At 34.8% G+C, this 22,369-nt stretch overlaps 1 protein-coding gene across 5 annotated transcripts in view; it reads right to left on the bottom strand.

The window, feature by feature from the left end:
- Window positions 1-890: 890 nt before the first annotated feature.
- Window positions 891-22,369, bottom strand: part of Kansl1l (KAT8 regulatory NSL complex subunit 1 like) — a 103,799-nt gene continuing 82,320 nt past the window's right edge. For all 5 annotated transcript variants that reach the window (XM_042679183.1, XM_042679187.1, XM_042679184.1 and 2 more), the window contains 9 exons: window positions 19,359-19,521; window positions 18,797-18,904; window positions 10,668-10,793; window positions 8,250-8,368; window positions 7,691-7,815; window positions 5,761-5,815; window positions 4,128-4,240; window positions 2,377-2,545; window positions 891-1,426 (listed from right to left, as the gene is read on the bottom strand). In XM_042679183.1, the coding sequence (XP_042535117.1) occupies window positions 1,196-1,426; window positions 2,377-2,545; window positions 4,128-4,240; window positions 5,761-5,815; window positions 7,691-7,815; window positions 8,250-8,368; window positions 10,668-10,793; window positions 18,797-18,904; window positions 19,359-19,521 (1,209 nt within the window). In that variant the 3' untranslated portion in view covers window positions 891-1,195. The remainder of the gene's footprint in view (window positions 1,427-2,376; window positions 2,546-4,127; window positions 4,241-5,760; window positions 5,816-7,690; window positions 7,816-8,249; window positions 8,369-10,667; window positions 10,794-18,796; window positions 18,905-19,358; window positions 19,522-22,369) is intronic.

The raw sequence follows: 22,369 nt of genomic DNA, 5'->3' as shown, positions 1-22,369 counted from the left end.
AGAGTTTTCAGTAATGGGTACTATAACTTAAATTACTTTTTACATGACAAAAAGTGATTTATACAAATTGTCCTTAACTTTCACATAGAAGAAAAAATAATATAATAGCTTTAAAAGAAATTTTCCACCATGCACACTCCTCAGTATCTAATATTGAAGTCTTGACCTTTGAAAATGTTCAATTCTCAAATCTAGGATGTAAGAATAGATGTTTATATGAGTAGAGTAAGCTACTACAAAGAAAGACCAAATTAGCTAGAAATATAGTAAGGTTTCCATACTAGCTAGATATTAGCTAGAAATATAACCATTTACAAAATTTTATAACACTAAAACGTTTCTGTTCGTTACACAGTTTAAATTGGTGTTTTTTTCTTCACTAAGTATGTAAAATTCAAATTGAATTTTCAAAGATGACATAGCTAAAATGCATCCACAGTAACTCTTAATTTGATTGTCTTGAGTTCTGGGAGGAGTAAAATAGAAAGTAACCTGTGGTTAGTCCAAGCGATACCAGTGATTTCAAATAAATGAGTATCATGTTACCTTATGTAAGAATTTCCATAAATAACTTCTATGGTTAAGCAACAAAAACAAGAACAAATACCCTCCCTCTCTTCATAGCCAAGACTTATATATTAACAGTGGAAACCTGTGCTTTATAGTTATTGCAGCATATATTGCATAGAATAGTTCATACATGCATTTTAAGTGGAATGGGATGTTTCTAATGTAATTTTAAAACTATGTGTGCATGTGTGTATACGTGTGTATATGTGTACATATTCTATACACACATATTTGTATATTTAATATATTTCTGAGGCAATTTTGGTGAATTACCATGTGAACAGAAGAGAAGATAGCTGTCATTTGATGCACAGCAAGTGTGTCAGGTGGTGGGAAGGCATCGTCTTAAAACTTAATAATGTGACTTGGCACCAAATTGCAGCACTTGACACCTTATATAAGAAATACAAATGGCTAGCACTTGTCTAGAGCTGAAAAGCTAGCTACTTCTGTGGTTCAAGAAGGAAGAAAACACTTTTCTTGCCTCTTATAAACAGCATGAAAGAAGAGTACATGCAGTACATTTGTAATCTGGAACTGTGACCAGAGGGAGTGGAAGATCCACAACAGGGCTATTTTTCCTCCTCGCTTCCATTCAACTACAGTTTTCCCAGTGTGTTCCCTGTCACCTGTTTTTTTTAACATTAGTGAGTCCCAGACCGTAAGTTTTATACTCTTCTATTCCATCTAACTGCTTTTTTGTATGGAGGCCATTCTCTGGTGCAGTGGTACCGAAGACTTCACCATGAAAAGCTGTGCTGGCCCTCTGAGTCTCATCCTTGCTTTCATCCTGGCAAAGCAAGGCTGCTGTGTCCTCATCTTTCAGTGGAAAAGCCCGTCGTTCCCACCACAGAGACTGAAGGGGGAAACAATTTCAGTTAAGTTTCAACTAATTTGTTCATTCACTTATCAAATAACCTGCCCATGTAAATTTTGTCATTATTTACTTTTGTTCCTTTAGTATATAGATTTTCATCTGTACCTAAGTATCAATTGAAATTGGGAAACTGAGGATTATTTCTTTGTTTCTGAAAAGAAGAGGAAACGTCACAGGACACTGGCCTTCATTTTGGCCTCAGAGCACTTTAGGCAAATCTTTTAAAAGTGTTAGTTTGATGCACTTCTTCAATACTTTCATTTCTGGGTTATAGGTATGACTAGCAGTAGAACAACTGACTAGCAAGTGCAGGGCCCAGAGTTCAAACCTGTAGTACCACAATTAAAAAAAAAAAGCATAGGAGAGAAATCTTCATTTCTATATCACCATTATTGAATTTTTCTTCTCTGATTTTTTTTTCAACTTGACTATTAATTTCTATAGTCTCCTTTCTAGATCTGGAACTTCTTTTACAACCTATATATGAATAAAGGTACTGGAACTTTATGGATGCAGTATTTAGAAGATACTCTCTTAAAGTAGACAATGGATCTATAGAGAGACAAGTAAAAACCTTTAAAAGGAGAAAAGTAGCCCTAACATTTACTATGTATCAGGTGCTATTGTCCATGAATTAGATTTGTTTCATAATGAAACCTTGATAGTGGTAAGTAGGTACAAGTTGATAGTGACATGTTATGCCAGTAAACATAAAACAAAACCCCACAATTCAAAAAAAACATGATTACTGTTAGTAATGAAACTGGAATGCTGCATTCCAGATCTGAATCTTACCCAGTATTGTTAGAAAGTGTTTCACTGAATGTGAGGCTGATACATAATGAAACATTGCAGAAAGCAATTTACAAAAGGTTAACAAAAGAAAAAAAAGCAAAGAAAAGGAAGTGTACAGTAAATATTATACTTACCTTAAATTCCTGATTTTGCTTTAAAGAAGGTGAGTCTTGTGCACACAGATCGAGGTTCTCTGAGAGAGGTTGTGGAGGGCTTTCAGCAGCACATTGCTGACCACTACTGAGGTCATGAAGGTATTCTTTCAAAAGCAGGTCTGGCCCTTCAACATTTTTACTGAATGCTCTAGAAGAAAGTAATTGTTACCATCTCCATCTTACCATTTTATTAGCCTAAGGTTATCACTAAATGCAGTTAATAGCTTTTCTTTAAGCAACTCTACCCAGATAATATAAATTCATAAGATCCTCTTCCTGGTATTATTTTCATAGCAAATGTTTATATGTAGTACTTCATTAAAGATCCTGTCAGTTTTAACAGAGGTTTTTACTTTGTTACTTGATTTATTTTACTTGGAGAACAAGAAAGGGCAATTTGTTGATTTCTACTGTTTTAGAGTATTCTGTGATTATTGTAATGTTATCCATGAATGCCTCAATTCACGTTTTCCTTTATTTCTGGAAAGTTTTCTTTCTGGAATGTAGAGAAAGATGAGAATTCCAGAATCTCATTTGTGTTAGAAGAACTCAGATCAAGGATCTACAGCAAATCTTGATGTTCAGATCTAACTAGACAGAGATGTTTAACACTACTTAAATGAGATGGCCTCTTAACTGGAGTGACTGCCAGACTTCGGATGATGTTGCTTTTTGAATTTTGGCCATACTAAAAATGAAATATTTGTATAATATAACCACATGCTTTCAAATATAGAATTATTAGTTATATCTTCTTTTTTCCTCCTCCAAGAGCTATTTGTGTTTTTGTTTTGAGACAAATTTTCAGCTTTGTAACTCAGGCTGACTTTTAACTGCCAGTTCTCTTTCCTCAGCCTCTCCAGTTGTGGATTACACACATGTACCAGTGTACCTGGTTCTACCTTGTTTTAAAGATTAAGCCAGGCATTAGTGGCTTACACCTGTAAACCTAGCTACTCTAGAGGCTAAGATCTATGGATCAGCCTAGATAGGAAAAGCTGTGAGACTCTTATCTCCAATTAATACCTGAAAACCAGAAGTGGTGGCATGGCTCAAAGTGGTAGAGCACTAGCCTTCAGCAAAAAAGCTCAGGAACAGGGCCCACCCCCTGAGTTCAAACCCTATGACCGATGCCCTCCTACCCACCCCCAAAAAAGTACCTTAGATGATTTGACTTAGACAAATTGGGGAATTTTATTTAAATATTTTTGAAGTAGCTATGTGAAAATAGATTACCTATATTCTATTCTCCAGTGTTCTGTCCACTGTTAAAATAGATTGCAATGGCTTGCTTTTAGTGGTATGTGTATGTTTGAGATAGGGTCTAACTAGCTTAAGCTGGCTCGTCCTGCTTAAGCTTTCCAAGTGCTAAGATCATAGATACACATGTACACCACACTTGGCTAAGATGACATTTTATCGAGAGAGAAAATTTTCATACTGTTTGCTAGTTAAGTCTATTCCTGAGCCTGGTAGCATACTTGAGAAATAGAATAGAATGAAATACAGGAAATTATTTCATTATTATGTAATTAGCCAAATGTATTTTGGCTTTAAAAGCTCAGTGTGTGTATAACATGTAACTGGAGGGGAAGGCACTATACATATTAGTACATAATAGTTGATGTCACAGCCTTGTATTTTTCCTTCTATTGGTTTTACCCAAAATTCACGCAGAATTTCTGTTCATTCCATGTGGATTCTGTAGCTTTGGGATTTAAAGTACTTGCCTGCTATTTCTTCTATGCCACTTGCTTTGTTCCCACAGTGACCACCTGGCTTGCTCTCTCTCTTCATATTTTTTGTGTCTTAGAGAGAAGACTTCATCAGAAAGATCTTCTGTCTGGAATTAGTAAAAGCAAAGAAAAAACCTTTCGCTTCTGTGAGAAGTCTTGAAATAAGTTTCAGACAGTTCCTCACCTAAAGAACTAGAGTAAGCAAACACTAAAATAAATGCAAACTTTATCAGATACCCTCAAGTTCCTGAAAGGTATCAGTCCAATTTTTTTGACTTTTATTGTCAGCTTATGTTCAAAAGCTAGATCACAAACAAGTTCATAGTGCTTTCTATTTTGCCACACTGTACACAAAATAGTCTTAATGCTTTATTCATCCCACAGTTTTTATTTGATTGTCCATTGTGGCACACATATTATTGTTAAGAACATGTTAATATCAACAGAAAGTAAAAATCGAGATAAATCAGAATTTAGTTTCTTTATGTGGAATACTAACCCAAATGACTGGGCTATGGTGTTTGGGTATTTGGGTTTATCTAATTCTAGAGACAATAATATGGCTATTTTGATTTTCCTCACAGATTTTCTAACACATTTTTTTCCTGTTACATTTTACTGTTGATGGTGGTGGTGGTGGTGGTGGTGGTCGTGGGGCTTGAACTCTGGGCCTGGGTGCTTGTCCCTGAGCTCTTCAGCTCAAGGTGAGCACTCTACCACTTGAGCCACAGTGCCACTTCTGGTTTTCTGGTGGTTTATTGGAGATAGACTCTCATGGTCTTTACTGTCCTGGCTGGCCTTAAACCACAATCCTCAGCTCTCAGCCTCCTGAGTAGCTAGGATTATGGTATGAGCCACCACATGTGGCTCAAGGTTTTGTTTTTTTTAATATAAAATTCTTAACTTGATCTGAAATGGTATGGATATTGTTAGTGTTTATTCCATTTACTATACATATTTCACTGCAGAAACATTAATGTTTGCTTAATATTATAGGAATGCTGGACTGAGGGTTAATGTGACATGTACCCCATTTTCTAGAGTTTTGTTTTCTTTTAGAGACAGGCTTGATTATACACTACTGTATTTGTAGCTACATTTTTATAGAAACTTTTTAAAAATATTTTTTAGTTTTAAAATTGTTGGAATTTAAGTGGTTGTACAAAGGAGTTTCAATTCAATATATTAATTTATGAGCATCTTGATCAATGTCACCCTTTTCCATATCAGAAACTTTTTTTTTTTTTTTTTGGTTGTGGGACTTAAACTCAGGACCTGGGAGCTGTCCTTGAGCCTCTTTGTGCTCAAGACTAGCACTCTACCATTTTGAGCCACGGCACTGCTTCCAGTTTTTGAGTGGTTAATTGGAGATAAGAGTCTCATGGGGATTTTTCTGCCCAGACTGGCTTTGAACCTCAGTCCTCAGTCTCAGCCCCCTATGTAGCTAGGATTACAAGTGTGTGCCACTGGTGCCCAGCTGAGAAACATTTTTAAAATAAAATTACCCATTTTGAAACTTCCTTTTCATAAATGAAAAAAAAGCTAAAGGGTTTATATTTCTTTGTGGTTTCTTAAATATCACAATATGTATATGGTATAAGTTTTCTATTCAATAAAAATAGCTTACCTCTTCTTCACCTAAGTTACATTTATCCAGAGGCTGAAGAATTACCATCCTCCAGCTGTTGAAGATACAAACCAGTTTCAAACAATTCTTATTTTTGGCAATTTTAGTCTCTAAGCATAGATAAATAATATCTTATTCAGGGTGACTTGTATAATTCTAATGGTTGAATTTAGCACATTATTCTTTTTTATAAATGAAGAAAAACCAAAGAGAAGACTAACCTTTAGTTTTGGCTTAACAGCTAACAGTCTTTTAAGCATAGCTGCATTTTCTGTGTAATAAGTATGTACTAGATGAAAGTATGTTCATAAACTGACTTGGCCAAAAAGGAGGGAAAAAAGACCCGATTTGTAGTGTTTTTGGTATAAAAATGCTTATCATGACTCGGCTAAATAACAATGGGCTCATGGAATTCTATACTGAACAATCTACTAGTGCTACTAGCTAGCTTTAGCCTACCACTACAATAAAACTTGAAAAACATTGTTGCTGTAGAACATCCCAGTCACAAATGATACTATTTATTTTTATTTCAACAGTTCTCATAATACCTCCCAGATTACTATATTTCCCTTAATACCTCAAAGTAATTATGCATGAGAGGATTTATGAAATTATAATATTGATGGATAAGAATTAATAGTTGTCCTGAGTGGGGATATGGCTCAGTGGTAGAGTGCTTGCCTAGTATGCACGAAGCACTGGGATCAATTCCTCAGTACCAGATAAATAGAAAAAGTCTGAAGTGGCACTGTGGCTCAAGTGGTAGAGTGTTAGCCTTGAGCAAAATAAGTTCAGGAACAGTGCCCAGGGCCTGACTGAAGCCCCAGGACTGGCAAAAAAATAATAATAATAATGATAATTTTTTAAAAAAATAATTAATAGTTGTCACATGGCTCATGTCTTGATTTTGATTTTCAGCCTTTTTCCATCTCTACTTCCTAGGGGTGCTATATTTTTAAGAAACTGCTTTCATTAATGACTTAACACACACACACTTGGCTAACTTTGCTACCAACAGAAGCAGTTTTTTTTTCTTTTCTTTTCTTTCCTTTTTTTTTTCTTTTTTGCCAGTCCTGGGGCTTATACTCAGTGCCTGGGCACTGTCCCTGAGCTGCTTTTTTTTTTTTCCCCCTCAAGGCTGGCACTCTTAGCATTTGAGCCACAGCACCATTCAACTTTTTCTGTTTTCTGTGTTACTGAACAGTGGAACCCAGGGCTTCATGCATGCTAGGCAAGCACTCTTCCACTAAGCCACATTCCCAATCCATCTTTTTTTTTTTTCTTTTTAATTTTATTTTAAAGGTGATATACAGAGAGGTTACAGTTGTATAAGTCAGTCAATGAGTATATTTCCTTTTGAACAGTGTCACCCCCTCATTCTCTCTGATTTTTCCCTCCCACACAGTGTCTAGTGAGTATTACTGCTGAATCAGTTCACCCCTTGTGCCATCATTCCTGTACTTCTTCCCTCCCCAAATCAGATAAACTAAGACATTGTTTCTTATTGTCACAGGTGTTGCTGTCTCACTCTTTGAAACCTCTTGCAAATGCAGTTGCTTTATTTGCAGCTTTCTGTGCCTGTTTAGTGGCAAAGATTTATTTGTTGCTGTAGCTTTTATGTCACTAAGGTAGTAAAGTACTATGTATATAGGTACCTAAATAAAATTTAATGTGAAAAAAGCCTTAGAATGTTCAGTTTACTAACTGAGAAATTGTCAGTTCTTAATTTAAAAAACCACACACACACACACACAAAACTGCAGTAGTTTTGGTACTACAGGGTACTTTTTTTTTTCATTTCCCCTATGGCTGTATAAGTAGCAAAGAAAGGAGAGCAGTATCCTCTCTGAATTTAAGTTTACTAAAAACAAATAGGTAAAATATTAAAGTTTTTAAAGAAAGAAAAAATAGATAAAAATGTACATACCTTGGAGTAAGTATTTCCTTATATTGGAGTTTCTCTAACTTAGCTGGGGCTACTAATGACATGGGAATCACAATATTATCAATGTCATAAGAACTCTCACTTCTTAACCTCCGTCGTGCTGTGGTCTGCAAGACAAATATTGTACTGCTTTAGAGTAGTGTCTAGATACTTTTGGTGTTATCCTTCAATTAGTGAATGAAGAATAATATACAGAGTACCTGTTACATAATCTTCATAAATACACTTATTAAAATCTGACTATAAAGTATGGCTGTCTTTTGTAAACCAAAATAATCTTGGCAGATAAATAATGTCTATGTCTATAAATATTCCATTATTGGGAAAGGCTATGAAAATAGTATTACAATCTTCATTTAAACTTGTTCCCTCAAGCTTTACACTGTTCATTTCTAAACCGTTCTACCTTTTGCCTTTCTATTCCAGGCTAGATAGCATCTTCAGCAACAACAGATCAGATAAAGAGAAACACTGGTCCTGAACTTTCATTAACAAGAGTGTATTTAAGCTTCATGAGTGGTACAGGGGGGAAAAAACTTACTTGTGATGATGAACTCTGGATTCTTGATAGAACATTGACATTAGAGACAGCAGTGATATTGCAATGGGATCCTGGTTCTGTATGTTGAAAGGGAAATTCTTCAAATGTACTCCTTTCTCCTGCCATGGAAAGAAGCCTTCAAAATATCATACTTTAAATGTGACCAATGGATATTAGAATTACCTTCTCAACTAGATGAGAAGTAATTGGTCCTTACTTATTTTTTATACAATTCATATATCAGCAAACAAAAGTAAGTTATTTACAAAGAATCTTAACCCATAATCTTGCTATAAGTATTTCCATTTTCTGAAGTCATAGCAAAGTTCTTCAGGGATATTTCCTCTTCAGTAATCTTGTCTACTGTCTACCACATTCTTGTTTTCTGTGACGCCTGTAGAGACTGCACTGTCAAGAGTGATCTTAATTTTCTTAACTTTATAGATAGATCATAGATATCTTTATATATCCTTATATAAATTATACAGTATTTTTATATATAGATCAATACCACATTTTGAGATTTTTCTACAATAGAGTACTATATTTTAAAAGTTCTTGTTCTCTCATACTCATTTTTATAGCATCTTGTACTTTATGAATGGTATTTCTTTACTCAGGATACTAAATATTTATTGGCATCAGTGTTCCTTTCAAGTTATTTATTTTGCTTACAGTTTTTTTTTGTTTTGTTTTGTGTGTTGTTTTTTTTGGGGGGTCCGGTCATGGGGCCTGAACTCTGGGCCTGGGCGCTGTCTCTCAACTCTTCAGCTTAAGGCTAGCTAGCGCTCTATCAATGGAGCCACGGCGCCACTTCTGGCTTTTTTCTTTTTGCTTATGTGGTGCTGAGGAATCGAACCCAGGGCCTCATGCATGCAAGGCAAGCGCTCTACCACTGAGCCACCTTCCCAGCCCCTACTTACAGTATGTGAATATATGTTTATTCACCTTTTTTGGAAGGACAGTAGAGGACAGAGTCTAACTGTATATGTCAGACTGGCACCAAATTGTGATCTTCCTGTGTCTGCCTCCTGAGTTGCTGGAGTTACAGGTATTAGCTACCACATCATCACTTACTCCCATTGTATTCAGTTGGAATTAAAAAAAAAACTTTTTCTAGGCACTGTAACACTTAATACTTAGTCCATATTTATATTTGCTCAATTGTTAAAAATATCCTTTATGATGGCTTTCTTCAAATCAGGATCTGCATATTAAAATTGTTTATTATCTCTTGGACTTCTGAGGCTTCTGATAATCTAGATTAGTTCATTTCTCTTAACATCCAGGCAAATATCCTGCAGTTTTAGAGTTAGGTAGTCATTTATTTGTGATACATAAATTAATTTGCTTTTCCATCCCTGTATATTTGTCAAATTGGAAACTGGATAGAAGTATGAATCAATTCAAGTGAAATATTGTACCTTGGTTAATGTACATCTCATAACACATATTAAGAAATTGACAACATTTTTCTGTATTTTTAAAGTTCATGTATGGAATATTTTAATATTTTTTAAAGGTAGGCAGTCTTTAGTTATCTGTTCTTAAAAGTGAAGACAGACACTTAGAATAATGAGATGTCTGGGCATGTGAGAGTTTGTGCATTTGGTGCCACAATGTACTTGATAGTGGTTTAAGGTAGTAAGCTTGATCATTTCTATAAAATGAGATTGTGAAATGAAATGAAATCCATTTTGTGTAATTATAGTTTAGTACAGTTAGGGTATTAGTTTCTAATTTAATTGGGTATGTTGTTGACCTGTTATTAGGGGAAGACTTAACTAATGACTATAGTTTCATATTTAGTACAGCAATGAAGATGAACCAGAAAGGTATGTAGACTGATTACTGTTCAGTTACTGTTCAGAGTATATTTTGCCAATTTTACTTGTATTTATTTATTAGCTCCAACAGTAAATAACTTGATAACTCCCTTTCCACGTCTCTAAAATAAACCACACTGGTATTAAAAGGGTTCTTGTTTCCACTGCTACTTCTTGATTAGCTTTGAACTGTAAGTATAAAGCCTCCTAAGGAGATGTGAGGAGGTGGCTGAGTGCCTTAGGTGCATCATGACTACTTTCTCAAATTCCTGAGGAACTTAGAAATGATAATAGATTTGTGTCAGGCACCCTTGTATTGTCCTAGTTTGAGTCCAGAAGAACCTTGGAGACTAAATCTTTTACAGACCACAGCAGATAGAAAACAGCTAGTCAGAAAATATGCAAAAGAAGTACTTGCCATAAATAGGTAACTAGTCTACAAATTCTGAATTACATGAATATGCTTACTGGGTCATGAATATTTATGTAACTAGTGACTTGTGTCTTATAAACTCCCATGAGACAGGGTTATTTGAAGAGACTTTTATTTTCAGTATTTAACACTAAAGATCATATCCCCATTGTAACCTACCTAATGCTGTTTCACTCAGATGCCTTTTCTTTCTTCCCTGTAAGAGTTGTGCAGATGATTCTGTCATCAGTTGAGGCTTACAAGTAGGAGAATATCCATTTCTCCATTGATTCAAAGTACTGTGTACTAAAAAAAAAAGTAAGGAAATGTGAAATTTTATTCCTTATCACAGATAACATAATTTGATCTACTTACAACAGTGTAGAATTTTAAGATACTAGTTCAGTAATAAATGCAATAAATGATTGAGCACCAAGATGGATAACTCATAAACTAAAATTACCTGGAATAGTATGTTTGCTCCATTTTTTTTTAAGAGAATGAGATGGGAAGGGAATCTATTCCCAAAATCTTCCAAATTAGTGAAGATTGTTTCAGATCTTGGTTGACTATGATCTGAATCTGAAGTTATTTACCTTTAAATCCTAAATAATTCAGGACCAAGTAAGATTCAACATGATCACAACAGACTTTGGACTCCTTGGAAACAAGAACTGGATTTTACCTCCCCTCTGATAATGACTAGCACTATTTCACTTTTTAAATTAAAAAAAAATGTTTAACATGAGTTTTAAGTCAATATCTGTACCTCAGTTAACCTCTTCTAACAGCTATCTTGGGTTTCTGAAGATTAATGAGTTAGTACTTGCAATATATATCTCCCATGGCAATTGCAAATAAATGCTGGATTTATCATCCAGAGCACTATCTATTTGAACCTTAGGTATCCAGTAATGGTTTAATACCCTTTTAGAAAGAGGTTTGCACGTATGGGAATAAATATTTAGGCTAAATTGCCAAACTCACTGCACTGAAATCAAAGGTAGAGCCTACCAAAAATAGTCACAAGAGGATTCCATTATTAGATGGCAAAGCACCCTACAAATAGTAGACAGAATTTTTATAGATAGGCTTATGCACAAATGAGCACATTTGTAAACAGAAAAGGAACTTAAACAATTTATAAGGCACTTTTGAAAAACTAATATCCTATGGACTTTGAAGAAAACCAATTCAGAAGCATACTGGAAAGGGCTGTCATGAAAATATGATCAATTGCAAGAACCATATAAAGGAGAAGAAAAATGGGAGCACAACAATTATATGAAGCAAATGATAGGACTATGAAAGCCAATATCTACCTCAGCCAGGCTACTGCATTAGACCAAAATCGGCACTAGGGCAGAGAAATGGCCAGCTTGGGTATCAAAGTAGTGCCCACATTAAAATTCCCTCCCCTTTCCCAATTCCATTGGGAAGTAGTATGTATAGATGTAAATCTCTTATCCTTCTCAATAACAGTGAGTCATAACCTCCAACCTGAGAACAAACTTACATGGCAAAATCACCTAAAGGGGTAGTTAACTGGAGAATTCAGAAAATGTAAATAACATTTTTAAAGCAAGACCAGTAAGAGTGCTCTCAAAAGAAGTCTCAGAAGCAGAAAAGGCCAGAAATGGCACTGTGACTCAACTAGTAGAGTGCTAGCTTTGAGCACAAAGGTTCAGGGACAGTGCCCAGGCCTTGCAAAAAAAAATAAAAATCTCAGAATTGGCAAGTATATAATATAATTACATCTCAAAACCATCATAACTGAGCTAAGTAAGACTAGACACAGCTGGAAAATAAGAGAACAAAGCTGTGTAGAGTGACAATGAAGAGGAAGTCATATTTGAAATAATAAGCAATGGTTTCTTCAGAAAATTATAATTCTATTATTTCAAGGAACTTGAATGTGAAAAAAGTAACCCAGTTGTACATGACAGCTAAAGATAGATTAAAAGTAAGAAAGACGCTCAAGGCTGCAGGAAGCAGCAAAAAAAAAAAAAAAAGTAGGCAGGAGCCCATCTGTTGGTTTTATGCGCCCTTCATTCCCTCTTAATGGGAGTGAGGGGGATGAAAACTAAATTCACATTTTGAAAATGAACACACCCCCCCCCGCTACAGTGATCAAAGGGAAATAAGAACTAAGCTATTTCAGCAGTATAAGTTAAGAAATTATTGCACTTAATGTGAAGGAATGATTAGGACATAAATTTGACAATAGAGTATTATCCAACCATATATCTCTGAACTGAAATGTCCTTTTCAAAAAAAAAATGAATGAAATTGGAGCTAGTCATGTTAAGTGGGATAGGCCAGATTCAAGCAAGTGGCACATTTTCATTTAGAATCTAGACCTAATAAAGGGAATGAATGCAATTTTGAGGAGATCAGCAGAACAGGTGAAGGGAGAAAGATGATGGGGGCTGAATAGGAAAGACATGTTCATGATGTAGATGTCATGAAACCCATTAAAGTTGTAAAATACAAAGGCTGGGGGAAGATAAGTGAGATCAATGTGCTCAAAGGAGTGGTGAAGGCTCGATTGCCTGTGCAGTGAGTGGTGTTCCTCTTTCATCTGTGCATTGTAAAAGAAAACTGATATAGTCAAACTAGGAAAACAGGAAGTGATACAAAGAACTTTCATTTTATACACTTAGATTGCTCTAATGTTAACATTTTATCACATTTGCTTCAACTGTGAACTCATTCCTGACATAAGGCTTCTTAACCCTTAATATGTCAGTGTGTATATCTCAAAAACAAGGACATTCTACATAGCCACACTTCTAAAGGCTTTACTCAAATTTCACAGGTTATTCCTATAATGGTTGTATAGAAATTTCCAATCAACATCACATCCAGTTGTCAGATCTCCTTAAAGTCTGAAACAGTTTGACCCTCTTATTCATAACCTTCAATATTTTGACAGGTTCCTTACATTGTTTCTGTGTGGTATTTTGTCACTATGAGGCTAATAACCATGTATTTATTTGGTTTTTCAATTTAAGTTTTACCTGCCATGAGTAATGTTGTTATAAATGTAAAATCTGAAGGACAGTACAGGATAAATCTAAGCTCTGATTATATACAAAAACATTTGCCTAACTTACCCACTTTACACTGCAGCAATATCAAGCTATTTTTGGATACTTGTACACATTCCACTTTTAGATCTGCATTTTGTTTCCATTAAAACCTCTTTACAGAATACAAGTGAAAAGCATTTCAGTCAGCTGAGACTTTGTTAGAATGAGGCATTTCGGGTTCCATTCTATCTAGAATTCTTGAATCAATGTCTACATTGTAACAACGCCCTCAATTGTCATATGTTTGCACATTGAAGTTTTAGAAGCACTGATTAGGAACACTCCGCCCTTTCTTGGTGAATTTCAGGGTGACATTTGGCATGCTGGTCTTTGTGGAGTTTCTCCTTTTTCCCATTTTTCATCTCCCTTAACCTCTCTTCTTTGCCCTTAATTTCTGTGGGTTTTTTTGTTGTTTTGTTTCTTTTTTTTAATCCTTCATCACTTGATTGTCCGGCAGAGCAAGTGCTCAACAGAAGTTGAAACTCTTAACAAAACAAAAATTAATGACCAAGTAACACATATGCCGTGACCTAATTAATGCTTACTTATTTGAGAGAGGAGGGAAGATTAGTATACAAAAGAATATATCCTTTATTACTATAGCATTCAGGTCAACAATTCCATCTGTCGTGTGTGTGTGTGTGTGTGTGTGTGTGTGTGTGTGTGTGTGTGTGTGTGTGTGTGTGTACGTGGATGCATGTGTGTGTGTGTGTGTGTGTGTGTGTGTGTGTACGTGGATGCATACACGCATGTATCAGTCGGTCGGCCCCTAGGGCTTGAACTCACAGCCTAAGCACTGTCCCAGAGCTGCTCAAGGCTGATACTTCAACCCTTGAACCACAGTTTCACTCACAGCTTTTTTGGTAGTTTATTGGAGATAAGAATCTCATGGACTTGGCTGCCTTGGCTTGATTTAAACCAAGGTACTCAGATCTCAACCTCCTAAGTAGTTCTGATTATAGGTATGAGCCAACAGCTCTCAGACATACTAGGTTTTTTAGCTCAGAGCTCACATTTGGTAGGCAGGCACTGAAGCACTGAGCCACAACTCCAGCCTTTTTCTGCACTGTTTGAGATAGGGTCTTGCTTTTTGCCCAGTCTGAGCCAGAAATGTAGTTCTATTTTATCCTTCTCACTGTAGCTAGGTAACATGTACAGCATCTATTGTTTGGAAAGGGGTCTTGCAAACTTGTTGCCTGATCTGGTATTGAGTCATGATCCTCCAGTTTTTCAGCCTATCAATATCTAGTATTACAGGCATGAGTTGGCCATCTGTAGCCTCTTAACTTGCTATTATATGTAACATATAATGTCATTGCATTACTGATACATTTGCAAGTCAAACAGTAGCAATAGAAGTATCACCTAATTTATACTTATAACGTACACATATACATTCACTTTGCATAATCCTTTCAACCATACATACATACATGTATGAGCATGTTTCAGATATGAATTCATAATTTAAAATGTGCAATTGAGCTTTTTTTTTTTTGTCGGTCGTGGGGCTTGAACTCTGGGCTTGGGCACTGTCCTTGTGCTCTTCAGCTCAAGGCGAACGCTCTACCGCTTTCCACAGCACCACTTCCAGTTTTCTAGTGGTTTATTGGAGGTAAGAGTCTCACAGACTTTCCTACCCGGACTGGCATTGAACTGCGATCCTCAGATCTCAGCCTCCTGAGTAGCTAGGATTACAGGCGTGAGCCACCAGCGCCCAGCTGGTGTAACAAAGTTTCATTATTTTTGCAGATTGTTGCCTAACAACCCTTTGACACAATGGCATTTAGGTATTATGTACCTGTTGGAGATCATTGTTGTTACCAACTATTGTTAAGACCTACTATTTAAATACCTGTTTTTCATTATCACAATGAAATTCTTCCTATTGTGGAAAATTCTTAAAATAATTGTATTCATGAATATGTCTCAGAATACATCCCAGTGAATTACATCATGAACATGCTATGTATGAAGTTCTAGTTTTGGTTTTTTGGTTTTTGTTTTGCTTTCTTCCCTAAGCATAAGTAATTGCTGATTTTCCTTGGTATTTTCATTGTTCTTTAACTTTGCTATGGACAAAACTCAAACATGAACAGACTAATGAACTCCTTATTGTTTAGCTTTAGTGTGATCAATCATGACCAATCTTGTTCTATCTTTCCCACCTTTTTTGTTGAAATATTTTAAAAACAAATCCAATTCTTTTTATCATATGTCAGCATGAATCCTTTAACAAACTTGACTGACTTATAAAGTTATGTGTAGGTGTCTAAATGTTATTACATATGACAAAAGTAATCATTAATATCTAGTATCTATGGTCACATTTCCTGAATGCTTAAAAGTTGTACATGGTAGTAATAGTAAAGGAGTCAGAGAGCGAAAACTGCCTTATTTCTGACTCCATCACTCACTAGTGATTGTTAACATTTAACCTTTGTGAACCTTGAATGTCCTTGAGCCTGTCCCTAAATCTAACCTCTAATAAGTTCTTATTCTCTAGGCAAAAAAAGTTGGATTTGTTTGGATAATCCAACAAGGTCTACACATTACATTTGATGCACATAATAAACATTTTTACATCATTTAAATTTTACAAATTTATACAAAATTAAGTGTTTTCAAGCTTCCACATCCCAATATTGTTTGATAAGCATGTTTCTATTGTTACGGAACTCCTAAGGTATTTTAAGGTTATTCTCCAGAATTGGTAATCATATCTTATGTTCAAGTGGTTGCACATTTCTGATCACAAAAAGAGTTTATGATGAATATATGTGAATATTGTTTCATACATCTTGGAATAACCAGATCAGGATATGGAGTAACAGTTAAGTAAACATTTATTTTGAGCAGGTACAAAAGTAAACTTTTCTTTTTCACCAGAGTGAGCTTATAAGAAATTCATTAACACCTTGTGAACAAATCTGACTGCTTCCCAGAAGGTTTCTATGCATGTTCTTAGTCTTATCTAAAATAACTAAGAATGCCATTTTTACCTCAGTAATATACTTTAGTATTCATTTATATTAAATGTGTTTTAATGTACCATGTAAGAGCAGATACCGTTTCATGAATCATTATTTAATTTTCATCTGTACAAATTGAAAATGAAAGTTGTTGTTTTATTCTTTAGAGCATTCATTTTAGGCTAATTTGCTCTACTATTGTTCAACTCAATTTGGGGACGTTTACTTAAGTATAATAAGAGCTAGTCCTTCAATCACTGGTGCCATATAAGGAACACAGCAAGACTTGGTTGTCATTGATATTTAAAGATCAGTTATTTCCATACTAATAGAATAATACTTCCTTTTATCATACAATGAAACTTTGAATCTGTCTCTAGCTTCTTATTTAGTTTTCATGATCTGGCTTCCATCATTTCTCCAATAGTTTATTGATAATAACTTTATAAAAAAATTTTTCTTTAAACATTTTTACTGGTTATCCTCCAAATTTTCTCCTCAGATTCACTTTATTGAAATAAAACATATCAGCCAGGCATGGGTGCACACACAGTTAGAAGCACTAGGAAGCCGAGGCAAGAGGACCATGAGTTCAAGGCCAGGATGCACTACACACTGAGACTTTACCTCAGAAAACAAAACAGAACACAAAGAATTATGAAACAAGTGTAATTCTTAAAAACAAGTATCTCTGTGACTCTGATTAGAATTACATACTATTTATACATCAATTTGATAATTTAAAACTGCCTTCTGGCATGAACAGGATATTTTTTCTTTCCATATAGAAAAAAATCCTCTCATGGTCCTTAGTAAACTGTTGAAGTTTCCTTCATGTAAGTTCCTGTTAACTTCAATCAGATACATTATCATATGACTAGGATGATTTTTTTTCACATTCTTATTGAATTATTGTTATTAGAATTTTTTTTTTCTTCAGTGCTGGCCATTGAACCCTACCCCTTTCTACCATGGAGCAATATTAATTAACAGCCTTAAAAACTATAAAACTTAAGTCTAACATGCATTTATTTGACTCTTGAGATAGATGGTAATTTCATCAGGAAATTATCTTAGTTTGGTATTAATATTTTTCACTTTGCAGACAGATTGTTGTTGAAGCTTTTCTTCTTTGTAATTCCTTCCAAGTATAGTCAGTGCTTTCATACTCTTTCAGAGCACTCATGAGCATTTCATTATAATTTCTTTTAAGTCTTATTACATAGTTTTAATCTTTTAATTAAAAATTCTCAGAACCAACTAAAATTCATCCTGATTCATCATAATGGAATGAAAATATGAAAATATTTACTCAGAAAAACTATTGTTTATTAAAGGGTTCTTCACTTTCTCATTGATATAAATGTAGGAAATACTTGTGTACCATATTTTAAAATATATAAATATGTTGTAAACAAATATGCCTAAAGTACCATAGGGTATTGCATGAATATATTTTTCAAAATAAGAGCAAAGTAGAAATCTGTGCTAATATGGGCTTTTGGAATGTGTGCTATATGTATATGATTGAGCTAATATTTTCTAACAATTCCTTTTATATTTGACCTTTTTTAATCTTTCCAATAGACTATGGAATTATTTTAACCAAATCTACTTAAAGTTTAAATTACACTGCATTAAAAATAAGACTAATAGAAAGTTGATATCCTTATTAATTTTTCAGAGATGAATGCTATTTCCCAAGTTTATTTTTTTTAAATCCTATTATTATTTCAAAATTATTTTTTAGTTTTCACTCACAAGGATAAAACAGGCATGTTTTATCCTGTTTTCTTTTTTTTCTTTCTTTTCTGATGCTAGAGATTGAATGCAAGGACTTCATGCATGCTAGACAACTCATGTATTTTCTGTGTGTGTGTAATTGAAGAAGGTAAATATTAAAAATTAAAGATGGGGGCTGGGAAAGTGGCTCAGTGGTAGAGTGTTTGTCTGGTATGCATGAGACCCTGGGTTCGATTCCTCAGCACCCCATAAGCAAAAAGAAAAAAGCCGAGAGTGTCGCTGTGGTTCAAGTGGTAGAGTCCTAGCCTTGAGCTGAAGAGCTGAGGGACAGCACCCAGGCCCAGAGTTCAGGCCCTACGACCAACAAAAAAATAAAATAAAATAAAAATTAAAGATGTATATTAAATCTTTTGTTAAATTTTATTTACTTAGAATGCAAAAGTAATAAGTGTGTAGAATATAAAAAGGTCTATAAAGTACAAAATGTGAAAATGTGACCTACCAGGTGATGGTGAGATGATGCATCCTCCTACAAACTTATTTTCAGCAAGATTTCCTTTGATTTCATTCTTCTTCAAAAATGTTTCAAAATGAAAATGAAGAGGCATATCTGGAAAAATGAAACAAAAATATTTTAAGTAAGTATCACTCTTTACAGGATGTGTTTGGAAGGAAAAAAGGTAGGACCACCAAGAACAGTAAAGAGGGACAGTAGGGTAATCAGGTGAGGGTGCGATCAAAGCACATTCTATTCAGGCATGAAAATGACATAAAGTAACCCAGTGTTATATACAATTGATATACTTAATGGAAAATTTAAAAACAAACTGAGAAGCATTTCAGCACAGCCCTGTTACCAAAAAAGGGGTTCACATGTAAGAGATTAAAAGCTAGTAACATTTCAAAGTAAACCAATTTTAAGAAATTGGAAAAATTAACTTACACATAGAACATGTGACTAGATTCTAATAACTGTGTAGTGATGAAGGATAAAGCACTCTTAACGATTAGGTTTTGCTATAGAACATACTGGAAGATGCTTCAATATTTTTGACGAGGCTTACCTGATGGCAGTGAGAGAACAGAATGGAAAGAAGAATCTAACTCTGAGACGTGTTCTCTGAGGGTCTGAGACTTTAAGTTGTGTTCACAGTTACTCCAAGTTGAGGATGACTGAAGACAAGGCATTTGTGCAGCATTTAAAAATGTTTCTTTTGAAGGTAAAGTCTGCAAGGGGAAAAAAAAGATCATTTAAAAGCTTAACTATTGCTTAAAAACTACGTGACACACTGTTAACAGATATATGGAATCTGAATAATACCAGTAGAAAATCCTGGCTTAAGTATTGGCCTTTGATGGAGACCTTTAAAATGCTATAGACCAAATGAGAGAAGCTAGTGAAGAACTGTTTATGGGTGCTAAGACTATTCATTGGGAAAAGAATAGTTTCATCAACAAATGGTACTAGGACAATAAGATATGCACAGTGAAAAAAGCAAGGAATGAAAATGAGCTCCTACTTCATACCACCTTCAGAAATAACTCAGAATGGATGAATGACTTGAAAAGCAGAAACTGCAAATATCTCAGAAAACACACCAAAAAAACCACATTATATTGGCAGTGATAGTTGAGTTTTAAATAAGAAACCAATAACATGAAAGACAAAAGAAGCAATAGGCTGGACTTCATCAGAATTCAAAACTTCTATGCATCAAAAGTCATTATCAATGAGCAGGCATAGTGGTGCACAACTGTAATCCCAGGACTCAAGAGGCTAAGACAGGAGAATTGAGAATTCAAAGCCTACTTTGGGTACATAGTGCAATAGTGTTTCAAGAAAACCAAAATTCATTTTGAAGAAAGCAAAAGAACACCTGTAGAATTGGACAAAGCATAGTAAATCACATATCAAGTAAAAGTAAAATAGGATTTATATCTTTACAAAAGTAAACTCAATTTTAAAATGGGCAAAAGAGATGAGTCAGCATTTCCCAAACAATATGCATAAATGGCCAGCAAGCGTATGAAAATAAGGTCAGCAGCACTGATTATTAACTAGGGAATCATAAATCTGAAATAGGGTTTTTTTTTTTAAAAAAAACTCATACCTGTTCACTCAAATATTTCCTTTTGAATCATGCACTATTTTTTAAAAGTCACACTTTTAAAAAGCATGTTCCAGTTTTCTGTATAACTCATCCACAGAATTTTAAGCTTCTAAAATGATTTAAGAGGAAGTGGTGCTGTGGCTCAAGTGGTAAAGCACTAGCCTTGAGCTGAAGAGCTGAAGGACAGCGCCCAGGCCCAGAGTTCAAGACCCATGACTGACTGACTTATAAATAAATGGTTTAAGAATACCATAAGAATATAACATTGTCTAAAATAGAAAGATAAAAGTTAAAAATATTATCACATGTAGTTCTTAGCCTGGTGAAGAAACAGAAAACTTCATTCCAAAGTGTCTTTGGCTAAAGGCTCATTTGATCAGAGTAGCCGCAACCCTAATTTATAATCTACTCAGTTTTTTACGCTTTCACCTCATGTTGTGTTTCCCTAAATAATATTAATTTTGCTTGTTTCTGAATTTGGTATAAGTCCAAACTTGTTTTTGCTTCATGTTTCTATGTCCACTGTGGTACAGAATTTGATTATATGACTATCATGGACCGTTTCTAATTTGTAGCTGTCCTATACAGTGCTTGAGTACTATGTATAGATCATGATGTTATACAAAACCACTCATTGTTCTACAAAATCCTTTAGATACCTTTTAAAACAGCCCCAAACTATGGGCATATCTGTCTTCAGTGATATTTATCAAATTGTTAAAAAAAATAGTTACTCCACAGTACTGTGTACAAGCAGTCATATTGCTTCATAGACACACCAAAATGTATTATTTTTCTTTAATTTTTTTCCTTTTTGATAGCTATAAACAATACTAAATTGTTTTACTTTTCACTTCCAAATAAGTATGAAGTGACCACACTTTAAATTTATAAGTGGATAGAATTTCTTGTTTGTTAAATGGCATGGTCTAGTTTTTTGCTCATTTTAAATTGGTTGGTATTTTCTTCTTTTACTAGTTATTCTAACTAGGTGCTCTAAGGTTGTCATGTGTGTGACAAATACCTTCTCCATAGGCTTGTTTTCTGTGTTTTTTGTGTTTGCTTTGTCAGTCCTGGGGCTTGAACTCAGGGGCTGTGCACTGTCCCTGAGTTTTGATGCTTAAAGCTAGCATTCTAGCCCTGTGCCAATGGCTCATACCTGTAATCCTAACTACTCAGGAGGCTGAAATCTGAGGCTTGTGGTTCACAGCCTGCCCAGGCAGAAAAGTTGCATGACTCTTAATCTCCAATAAACTACTCAAGCCGAAAGGGTGCTATACTCAACTGGCAGAGCACTGGCCTGGAGCAGAAGCTCAAAAAACAAAACAAAAACCCTAGCTTTCTACCACTAGACCCATATCTCCACTTCCAACTTCTTTGTTTGTTAATTAGAGATAACAGTCTGATAGGCTTTCCTGCCTATGCTGGCTTAGAACCTCAATCCTCATATCTTAGCCCCACTTAGTAACCAAGATTACAAGCAAGAGCCTCTGGTGCCCAGCTTGCTTTCTGTTTTCTAAACTGACATTTTTCATTTTAATGTTGTTAATTTTGTAGATTTATAACAATATTCTCCTGTTCTGAGAAAAACATTCCATATTATCCTCTAGAATACTTCTCAGATTTTCTTTTATGTTTAATTCTGCAGTTTATCCAAACTGCATTTTCACTTATATGGATAATTATATAACTATCCTGGCACTACTAACTTAAAAGTTATCTTTTCCTGACCTCTCTTCAAATATCTCATGTCCATATATATAAAGTCTGTCTCTGAGCTCTTGTGACTGTTTTTTGTTTACTTGCCTATGCAACCCTGCACCAATGCCAAACTCTAGTTTTGTGTTTTTAAAATAATAATTGCATCTGATAGGACAAATCCTTTCACTGTGTTCTTTGAGAATGTCACATTTTTTTCTTGACCTTTTACATTGGCATGTGCAATTCAAAAAGGAATGTCAAGA

This window comes from Dipodomys spectabilis, unplaced genomic scaffold (genome assembly GCF_019054845.1).
Source record: "Dipodomys spectabilis isolate Male_0828 unplaced genomic scaffold, ASM1905484v1 ptg000051l, whole genome shotgun sequence".
In the NCBI taxonomy this organism is placed as follows: Eukaryota; Metazoa; Chordata; class Mammalia; order Rodentia; family Heteromyidae; genus Dipodomys; species Dipodomys spectabilis.
Note: the sequence above shows the minus strand (reverse complement) of the source record. Positions and strands in the feature narration are given on the sequence as shown.